The sequence below is a fragment of the Betta splendens genome, chromosome 4 (genome assembly GCF_900634795.4).
Source record: "Betta splendens chromosome 4, fBetSpl5.4, whole genome shotgun sequence".
Classification (NCBI taxonomy): domain Eukaryota; kingdom Metazoa; phylum Chordata; class Actinopteri; order Anabantiformes; family Osphronemidae; genus Betta; species Betta splendens.
The window spans coordinates 16,263,393-16,273,296 of record NC_040884.2 but is presented as its reverse complement, the minus strand read 5'-3'; the positions used below and the strand labels follow the sequence as shown (position 1 = coordinate 16,273,296).

Below are 9,904 nucleotides of genomic sequence, written 5' to 3'. Positions count from 1 at the left end.
TTGGCTGACAGGGCCCGACGTCACTTCCGGCATATGACTTTCCCCGGGAAGGAGAATTGGCGCGGATTGTGCTGTTGTGTTGATCCTCCGCCTCGAGCAGCTGTCAATACGCGATCGTTGGCGGCATAAAGTTTAAGTTATGGCTCCGGTGTCAAACCCAGAGAAAGACATGGACACTGCGGACGGCGGTGAGTCTCCATTTAGTGCTGCCAAGCAGCTGAATTTAGCAGGGGAAGGTGAGAACGTTAGCTAACCGTAACAGTAGCTAACTCTGCACGCAGCTTGTGGCAACCTTAGGCTATTGTCAGTTCTGTAACTATATTTTGACTAGCTAACAACCAATAGAAGCTGCTTGAGTGTTCAGGCTCAAGAGATGAGAACATATAATGTAATAGTAATGTTACGTCGGCTAAAATTGTGTTTTTTTAAGTTATTATTTTCTGATTGCTCCTCACAAAGTGTCACAGAGTTCCCTGTGTGTAAAAAAGCGAGTTGATGCAGTAGATGAAACACCAATGCGCATGTGCCGCTCAACTGAGAAGGTGGCCAAAACAAGCCGTCACGGTCGAACCTGCCGCTGGGTTGTGATGTCCATGTGTTCCTCTGCTCAGATGACGGAGGTGATGCGTGTGGTCTGGCCAAGTCTCGCTCCAGACGGGAGAAGAGGGAGAAGGTGGGGAGGAAGTCTGCGCTGGAGCAGCTTAAGAAAGCCAAGATGGGTCAGAAGATCAAATATGAAGTATGGACCCTTTTTGTATCATAAGTGTCTTGTATTTATTTACTTGTCTTTAATGGAACTGTATGAGGGAGTTAGGTTTGTGTAAGAGCAGTAGATTAGCAGGTCTACAATGAAAAATGAAAGACTTATGTTTTGTTTAGATTGATAAAATTTGGGTTGCTGTTTAGAAGAACTCTATGTTCTTGTTTTCCAGGTAGAAGACTTCAGCAGTGTTTATGAGGAGGTGGATGAGGAGCAGTACTCGAAGATGGTTCGGGAGAGGCAGGAAGATGACTGGATCATCGATGATGGTAAGTCAAAGCTCTATATATCCACGGCAGGACTGTGTGTGATGGACATGTTGGATGGGTTCATCTCTTCTCTGCTGTTAGATGGAACCGGTTACGTGGAGGATGGAAGAGAAATCTTTGATGATGATTTGGATGAAGATGTATTAGAAAATGCAGGTAAACACAGTTTTGTATCAGAAATTATTGTTATTTTTAATAGCTGAGACATTTTTTCATACCTATTTGTGTTTGCAGGAAAAGGAGGTGCAAAGGGAACAGGCTCAAAGAAAGCAGTAAAGAAAGCTGCTGTGTCCAAGCCCAACACCATTAAGAGCCTCTTTATGAACAGTAACGTCAAGAGGCCCGCTGAGGTGCGTGTGTGCTGGCATCAATGACTGCCATGTGTTTTTGTTACAGATATATTCACATGTAGCTTGTTCATGTTTTACTCAAGCAGCTATGCTTATACCTATTGACATTACATTAAGTGGCCAGCTACTGTATGAACATGCTGCTGTTTTGCACCTGAATTTGGAATTTGGAATTAAAGTGGATGTTTCTTAGCTCTGTTTTACTCATGGCAAATACTTCTCTTTCATGCAGAAAGATGTGGACCTGTCGAAGGACGACTTATTAGGGGACATCTTGCAGGACCTGCACTCAGAGGTTGGAATGCAGAATTTCAGCACTATAAAAATTATTTTAATGTTGTTATTTTTTTTAATATAATTTCTATAAACACTATGAAACAGTATATGATACCTTTGACTGACTCAGGTTCTCAGTAATTAAAAGGGGCACATGTTTATTCAAGAACCAAAACATTAGGCTTCATAACAGTGTTCCAGTCGGAGGATGTCAGTGTCTTATTGGGTTTTATTAATAGTAATCTTTTGCTTTGTCATATTCTCTCATATGTTGTCATGCTTAAAGACTTCCTGTCACTGTCTTGCCAGAAACCTGCTCTCCTGACCCCTCCGCCGGTGGTTACTTTAAAGAAGAAGAAGTCTGTTGGATCACCCATGAATCCCTTTTCCATCAAACCTCAGATTCCAAAGGTATTTTTTTAACTTCCTCCAAAAGCCGTTGTTCGGTAACAGAGTTTGGTCAAACCAAAATTTAGCATCTGGAGCAGCATCTTCATAATAAATAATGCATATATGGATATTTGTTGTAAACGGATGTAGTAAAATTTGCCACTTCTGTAATACCAGGAGTCACCCTCAACTACAGGATTAAAACCCAGAGTTATCAAACCCCCGCCTTTGGACACCACTCCCAGGCCATCAACCTGCCCTCCTCCCTCCACACCTGTTTTATCTGCGGACAAGAAGAAGGTTACAGTGGAGGAGCCACATGAAGAGGAGGGTAAGGATACAGAAAGTACAAACAGTGTGTTTATTTTAGCTCTATTTGTCTCACACACATGTACATTTATAACTATGTCTTACTCAGAAAATGTTGCTCTGGTGTGTGATGATGTGGACTTTGATGAGCCAATGGAGGTTGGACATGAGGAGGAGAAGCCAGCACTAACAGAGCATGTTGAGCCTGAACCTAAGGCAGTAGTTAAAGTGGAGCCCAAAGCAGCGCTACTGAATCCTCTCCTCTTGTGAGTTCATCTGCCACTAATTTCTCAGGATACACCTAAAGGCTGGAATGAGATTTTTTTTAAAGATGAGCTTAATAAAGATAAGGGTCTTTGTTTCTTTGCAGGTCGAGCTCCTGGGGTCAAGAGGAGGAGAGTGGGGTCATTGAGGCTCCAGCAGAGGTGCAGGTGGACTCCAGCAAACTCCCACTGGTGGAGAGGGCAGATGGGGAGCAGGTTTTTAGATTTTATTGGTTGGATGCCTTTGAAGAGCCCTATACCCAGCCAGGTAGGGCATGTTTACACTTGGACAGGTCTTAAGAGTCAGGCGTTTGGTGATATATTTATATGTGTTGATTTGACTGACCCAGGTGTTGTGTACCTGTTTGGGAAAGTGTGGATTGAGTCTGCAGAGTCTCATGTCAGCTGCTGTGTTACCATCAAGAACATAGAGAGAACCTTGTATTTCCTGCCACGTGAATATGTAAGTCTCCTGTGCTATGAGAAGAAAATCACTTTGATAGGGAGATTTCTGTATTCCCTGTGAAAGTTCTATTCTGTGCATTTAAAATGTGTTTATGCATTTGTAGTAATTATGTTAAGTGTTAATTTATTCTACAATTAACAGAAAGTCAACCCCAAGACTGGGGAGGTGACAGACACACCTGTAGCAATGATGGACATCTACCAAGAGTTCAGTGAGCTCTCTGACAAATTCAAGATTATGAAGTTTAAGTCCAAGGTCAGTTCCAACCCTGATTAGACATTTTCTAAAAGGTTTAGGCTCGTTTAATGCATGCTCAAAGTCTCTCTCTCTTTCTGTCTCTATCTCTACACAGAAAGTAGAGAAGAACTATGCTTTTGAAGTTCCAGACGTTCCCTCTCAGTGTGACTATCTGGAAGTCAGATATTCTGTGAGTAGACATGAGTAGAACAGGCTGTTCTGGCCTTTTCATACAACTCATTTATCGGTTTGGATATATATGTATTTGTCCAGGCCGAGTTCCCTGCGCTGCCTGCTGATCTTAAAGGGGCGACCTTCTCTCACATTTTTGGAACCAACACTTCGAGTCTGGAACATTTTCTCCTTACCAGGAATATTAAAGGGCCGTGCTGGTTGGACATCCAGACACCACGTAAGGAGGCCATCTAGCATTTGTGTAGGAAATAAGACCTGATAAAATATCAGTAAGTCATAACATCGATTTTGAAAAACTTTTGCTCTAATATATCATAACTATGTTTTTGACAGAGTTAATCAGCCAACCTGTCAGCTGGTGTAAAGTGGAGGCTCTGGCCCTGAGAAGTGACATGGTCTCTGTGGTTAAAGATCTCCCACCTCCACCTGTTACTGTCATGTCTATCAGCCTCAAGACTGTCCAAAACCCCAAAACCCACCACAACGAGGTCAGAACACTCATCATCAGCACATATGCTGTTCACTGATGCTGGTTTCAAACAATGATACTGCAGATTGATAAGATAAGATAAGATAGACCTTTATTAGTCCCACAGCGGGGAAATTCCATCAGCAGCCAGCTTGAGCGGCGCTAGTCCGACATGAAGGATGATTCATTATTATTTGACTGTGCACTTACTAGACTCTGTTGTTTAAAGACCTGACTGTGTATTTGTTTGCCTCCAGATTGTGTCCTTGGCTGGACTTGTCCACTACCAGTTCCATATGGACAAAGCTCCACCTAAACCTCCATACCAGAACCACTTCTGTGGTGAGTTTGCACAAGTGAAACAGAAATCAATTGAAACACCTGCATTTTGTGAAATTATAGACCAGGTGTGTTGCATAATTTATATAAGCTTTAGATTTACTATGTGTTTTTGTTTTTTAGTGGTCAGTAAACCAACTGACTGTATCTTCCCGTATGACTTTAACGAGGCTGTGAGGAAGAAGGTGAGTGGCTACTTACAATAGAGCTCACATCGTCTGTATTACTGCTTTTCATCTTTTGTTTAAAATTTATAATTTACTATATTTAACATATATGATTACATTATTTACCAATCTTCTGTTAGAATGGAAAGGTGGAGATCGTCACTACAGAGCGGACTCTGCTCGGTTTCTTCTTGGCCAAGATGCATAAGATTGACCCTGATGTGTTAGTGGTGAGTAGTACAGCAGATGTTCGGACCGAGCTAAATGCAGTTTTATGAAGATGGAAAAAAAAAAGTTCTGACCTATTGCCTGCTTTTTTAATACAGGGACATGACATCTTTGGCTTTGACCTGGAAGTGCTTCTGCAGCGTATCAGTGTGTGCAAGGTTCCGCACTGGTCTAAGATCGGGCGCCTCAGGAGGGCCGTCATGCCCAAGTTAGGGGTAAGGAAAAGAAAAACTGCTGACAACAGACACTTTCTGCAATCCTGTATCAGCTCCCAGAATTGTAAGCAGTTGTTTTTGTCATGTTCTCCTGCAGGGCCGCGGAATGTTTGCAGAGAAGAGTGCAACCTGTGGCCGCCTGGTGTGTGATGTGGAGATCTCGGCCAAAGAGCTGATTCGCTGCAAAAGTTACCATCTGACTGAACTGGTTGCACAGGTGCTGAAGACGGAGCGGGTCAGCGTTCCCCAGGCTGATGTCAAAAATCTGTACAGGTGGGTTCAAGGTCTCAACTAATCAGGAGACTACGTCTAAAACTGAATAGCGTTATCTCCCATGTTTGGATTGTTAAATGAATCTGCCCTTTTTTCCAGTGACTCTCCTCACCTCCTCTACCTGCTGGAGTTGACATGGACAGATGCAAAGCTCATCCTCCAGATAATGTGTGAGCTCAATGTGCTGCCTCTGGCCCTGCAGATCACCAACATTGCAGGCAATGTCATGGTAATACACAGCGGGTTCTGTCACAACATGGAGCATCCATAAACTGTTACAAGAAAAGCTGGCATTGAATTTTTAAAATGATTTCTAAAGAAACTACTGACATTTCAGACACACATGATAAAACTGCACAGGAAAGGAAAGCAATTCTGCCTCTCTCCAGTACATTGAAAGTACACATTCTGAAAATTGAAGTGAGAAACAAAACACTTTGCAACAAAAGGAAAAACTTGTTCTTTTGTGAATCAAGAGAAAAGATGTGACGCTTTAATTCTGAAGTCTGTACTGATACTTGGAGACATTTTGAAGTAAAAATACAAAGCAGTGGTAAGATGACGTTTCAGACGCTGACCTGGATGTAAAGGCACCATCACTTGAGGTTTGCCCCCAGTAGGCTTGATTGGTACACAGCCTGTTTTTATGTATGCTATTTACCTTTGACTGTAGTTGCTCCTTCTTTACAGTCTCGTACTCTGATGGGCGGCCGTTCTGAGAGGAACGAGTTCCTGTTGCTTCATGCCTTCCATGACAAAAACTATATTGTCCCTGACAAACCCTCCTTTAAAAAGGCGCAGATGGAGATGGTAAAGATGCACAAAGTTCAGTTTCTGATGTGCTCCCATTTAAGAATGTTTCCTGATAATCTTCACTTTTCTACTGTGTTTCAGGTTGAAGGAGAAGATGATGTGGATGCTGGAAAAGGCAAGCGGAAGAAGAAGGCAGCTTATGCTGGAGGTCTAGTGTTGGATCCCAAAGTTGGTAAGTGTTAGTCTTTTTGAATTCATCTCTTTGCAGCGAAATGTTTTTTCTCGTGGGATTTGCTGTTTACATATTTCATTTTTTTTACCATCTTTCCCTAGGTTTTTATGATAAGTTCATCCTGCTACTGGACTTCAACAGCTTGTATCCTTCAATCATTCAAGAGTTCAACATCTGCTTCACCACTGTGCAGAGGGAAGCTCACACCACACAGAAGAACAAGGTGTGTTGGATGTTCAGGGTTTGGTTTAGGCTGTAACTTAAATTTACAAGTTTATTTAAAGTTTACTTTGATGGTAACAGGAGGATGAGACAGATGCGATTCCAGAGATTCCAGATTCCAACCTGGAAATGGGAATCCTGCCAAAGGAAATTAAGAAGCTGGTTGAGCGACGTCGACAAGTCAAGCAGCTGATGAAACAGCAAGACAACAACCCCGATTTGTACCTGCAGGTACACAAACCCGTTTTTCAATTCAGTTTTTTTAATTGGAACAATGCAAATTATAGTAATTAATACCATGCCATCCAGATGGCATGTCACTCAGTTATAACTAATAAAAGGTATGGTTACAGGACAATATACTTCAGAAATTACTTCTATTGTTATGTGGCATGTCTGCGTCTGTCCCATAGTTGTCAAAGGAAAACATAGATTTCTTAGTTAGCTTCAGTTGAATTTCAGTGTGTCTGTCTTTCAGTATGACATTCGTCAGAAGGCCCTGAAGCTGACTGCTAACAGTATGTACGGCTGCCTGGGATTCAGCTACAGTCGCTTCTATGCCAAGCCGCTCGCTGCTCTCGTTACACACAAGGGCAGAGAGGTGAGTCAAGCACACGCCAACAGTTCTGGGGATTCTTCTATCTCAGTGTGTTAGAAGAATGTTTTATATTTAGTGACTGAGTTAATGCAGTGGTGATTTGGTTTTGAGGTCCTTTTTGATTCATCCGAGTGTCAGGAGATCAGTGTTCAGATTTTTATCCACAAGAGGGCCCTGTTGCACCAGTTTCCACATCATGCACTACTTATTCCTCTTTTCTTTTGAGTCAGACTTTGTCCTCACCTCATATGTCTTTCTTAGATTTACTCTCGTCTCATATTTGTTATACTTTTTCTTTGTTTTACATACAGTTCTTTTTTTAAATATTTTTGTTCCACTGAGTTTAATTAGAATTAGAGGCCTGTTTTGTTGTAGTGTCAATCGTTTTGGCTAAGTATTTTATAAAAATACCACAGACACAAACTAAAACTCTGCTCATGATTATGTAACGGCGGCTTGCAACACATGTGCATGCTTAGTAAATGGGTACAAAGTGGCATGTGCACTGCGTGACACAAACAGCTAAATCTAGTATTGTAATTGAACACCCCACCATGTCGGTGGTACTCATCATGTTCATTTAATGAGCTCTAACAGTACACATCCTCAGCAGAGGTGTCAGGCTTTGCCTCAGGGGAATCCTTCATTAGGATCCCCTTACAGACTCATTGTGTCCCGTAATAGAGGGCAGGGCAGTAACTCGGTGTGGATGTGTTTATTTTGTCGGTCCATTTGTGCCTCCAGTCAGTTGCCTTCAGTTGACAGAGCTACATTGTAAAATGTGTGTTTGATTCGCTGGAACAGGTGTGAGTGTGAGAATCTGCCTCCACACTCGTATCTTTGTCAACAGCCCAAAGGTGGATGGGTTAATTTCATTTATCAACGTAGTGTCTCTCAAAATTCTCTCTCTTTCCTATCCATTTTTTTCGTTTGTTTGTTTTGTTTTATATCATCCCACAATTATTAAAATTAGCCCTTTAACTGTTATGTGCTATATGAACATCTTCTGGCTTTGGCACACTGGGCAAATGAAGAAGGCAGAGAAAATGGTCATTAAATTGTTGGATTGTATTTCATTAGGCCTTTACCGCATTAGAACACGGTGAGTAATGTGACTGATTAGAGAGATAGTGCGTTTAAAGGTCGTCGGTCAGATCTGTACATAACAGGATCCTTAAGTTTGCTTGGGACCACTCTGCATCACCTTCATGTGTGTTTACTTACTCTGTATCCATGAGCCGTTGGGGGCGCACTAGCAGGGTTAAATACAAAATTGTCAGGAAAATAGCAAACGCTGACCAGTTTTATTACAGTTGTATGGAGCCTTCAGATTAAATAACCGTGAACCAAGTGGTTGTGTGTAGTTTTCTTCTGCGGTGGACCAGACACACCAGTGGGCATTTATAGCAGAGTATTTGTGGGTATTGGCATTTGCACCACTCCCTTCTTTTAATCTCCTCATTTGCACCGTATGGTAGTTTCGCGTCGTGATTTAAGAGGCTTTTTATTTTTATAATTGTAAACCGTACACCGAGCGCTTCTCTGTCCGCAGCGTAAATCCGCCCCTCCCTCCCCTCGCTGCGTGCCTTCCGTCTGTTTGGCCGAGCGTCCGGGTGACTGCGTTTGTTGTGTGTGTGTGTATTTATTGATTGGCTTAGCATCTCATCTTTCCCCCGCGCTCGTTTTTAATTGCGGCCGCGTCGCACCGGGGTCGGCGGCGGTTCCTCAGCCCGGGAAGGCGTCAGCCAGCGAGGCTTAGTGAGGGGATGATAGACCCTTGGCAGATTTGCCAAGTCAAGAGGGGAAATCCCCTCCTACTTAGCTGCCCCGCTCACTCTTATGTGTCTTTCTTGAGTATGTCTTCTAACTATCTGTGTTTGCCTTTATGCGCGGATGCGCGCGTGTGCGCTAATGCCCATCCATGTGCGCACACAAGTGCTACTGGCCGAACTCTGCCCTTTGTCGGGCAACCATTTGTTGTGGCCCTCTTCTGTCCTGGTATTTGTGGGTATTAAGGGGGGGGATGTGATGGGTATTAAGGGGAAGGTGAAGGTTTTAGATTACACGGCCGAGGGTCTACCACAGATTGATGTCCCCCTCAACCCCTCAGTGTTATTTTGGGTTCTTTTGTATGTTCGCCAGAGAACAGTTGGGTGCAGAGAAACAGATATATGAAACACACAGAGCTTATGCGCGTGTGGTTATAATAGGCTGATAAATGTGTTTGTCACGCCAGGAAGGCTTTTATTATCCACGGGCCACTTGCTGGTGGATCCTTGACTTCATCTGCCGGTTTTACATGACGGACAAAGGGAATTAAACTTTCTGTTAAGAGAATCATTTTCTGTAAATGGGCTGATAGGGGCTACAGGAGAACCTCAGCATTTGGCTGCTCGCTGGTGTTAATTTCTTGTGCTTGTGTTACTGTTGCTGGTCATAGTAAATACAGGAGTGTTTGTTTATCGTCAAGGGCACCACAGAAACTACTTTGCTGTATGAGCTTTTTTTGTTTTGTTTTTCAGGGCACAAAATAATCAGAAGCTGTTTTTGACATGCGTTGGTGCAAAAAGCTCAAACTTTTGCTTGTGTGTGTTAAAATGTGCAGTGTGGAAGCCACTGATTGTTGCAGAATGCAGATTAGTTTGACCTTTGACCCTTTTGCCACAAATCTGACAACCGTTAGCAGGTGTGTGTGTGTGTGTGTTTTTCAGGAAGGAGGATGACTCCTGAAAGCCGTTCAGCTGTAATTGAGTCTCTGTCCTTGTGTTTAAAAACAGCCTGACAGGAGCTTGTAGTTGACATTATTGGATGGCAGAGTGAAGGATGGAAGCGGGCTTGGGTAACACATCTGAGGGTGTGTAGAGGTCAGAGTTTGGCTTAGGTTTAACCTCTG

General features: G+C 42.9%; 1 protein-coding gene across 1 annotated transcript in view; it reads left to right on the top strand.

Moving 5' to 3' along the window:
* Positions 1 to 24: 24 nt before the first annotated feature.
* Positions 25 to 9,904, top strand: part of pola1 (polymerase (DNA directed), alpha 1) — a 37,077-nt gene continuing 27,197 nt past the window's right edge. Inside the window, exons 1-26 of the mRNA XM_029148194.3 lie at positions 25 to 188; positions 612 to 739; positions 933 to 1,029; positions 1,111 to 1,185; positions 1,264 to 1,379; positions 1,612 to 1,674; positions 1,965 to 2,066; positions 2,223 to 2,376; positions 2,464 to 2,620; positions 2,725 to 2,885; positions 2,968 to 3,080; positions 3,225 to 3,338; positions 3,436 to 3,510; positions 3,594 to 3,732; positions 3,849 to 4,003; positions 4,242 to 4,326; positions 4,447 to 4,508; positions 4,631 to 4,720; positions 4,817 to 4,933; positions 5,031 to 5,206; positions 5,306 to 5,435; positions 5,897 to 6,016; positions 6,101 to 6,191; positions 6,293 to 6,414; positions 6,495 to 6,644; positions 6,892 to 7,014. Of these exons, the coding sequence (XP_029004027.1) occupies positions 140 to 188; positions 612 to 739; positions 933 to 1,029; positions 1,111 to 1,185; positions 1,264 to 1,379; positions 1,612 to 1,674; positions 1,965 to 2,066; positions 2,223 to 2,376; positions 2,464 to 2,620; positions 2,725 to 2,885; positions 2,968 to 3,080; positions 3,225 to 3,338; positions 3,436 to 3,510; positions 3,594 to 3,732; positions 3,849 to 4,003; positions 4,242 to 4,326; positions 4,447 to 4,508; positions 4,631 to 4,720; positions 4,817 to 4,933; positions 5,031 to 5,206; positions 5,306 to 5,435; positions 5,897 to 6,016; positions 6,101 to 6,191; positions 6,293 to 6,414; positions 6,495 to 6,644; positions 6,892 to 7,014 (2,964 nt within the window). The 5' untranslated portion in view covers positions 25 to 139. The remainder of the gene's footprint in view (positions 189 to 611; positions 740 to 932; positions 1,030 to 1,110; positions 1,186 to 1,263; positions 1,380 to 1,611; positions 1,675 to 1,964; positions 2,067 to 2,222; positions 2,377 to 2,463; positions 2,621 to 2,724; positions 2,886 to 2,967; positions 3,081 to 3,224; positions 3,339 to 3,435; positions 3,511 to 3,593; positions 3,733 to 3,848; positions 4,004 to 4,241; positions 4,327 to 4,446; positions 4,509 to 4,630; positions 4,721 to 4,816; positions 4,934 to 5,030; positions 5,207 to 5,305; positions 5,436 to 5,896; positions 6,017 to 6,100; positions 6,192 to 6,292; positions 6,415 to 6,494; positions 6,645 to 6,891; positions 7,015 to 9,904) is intronic.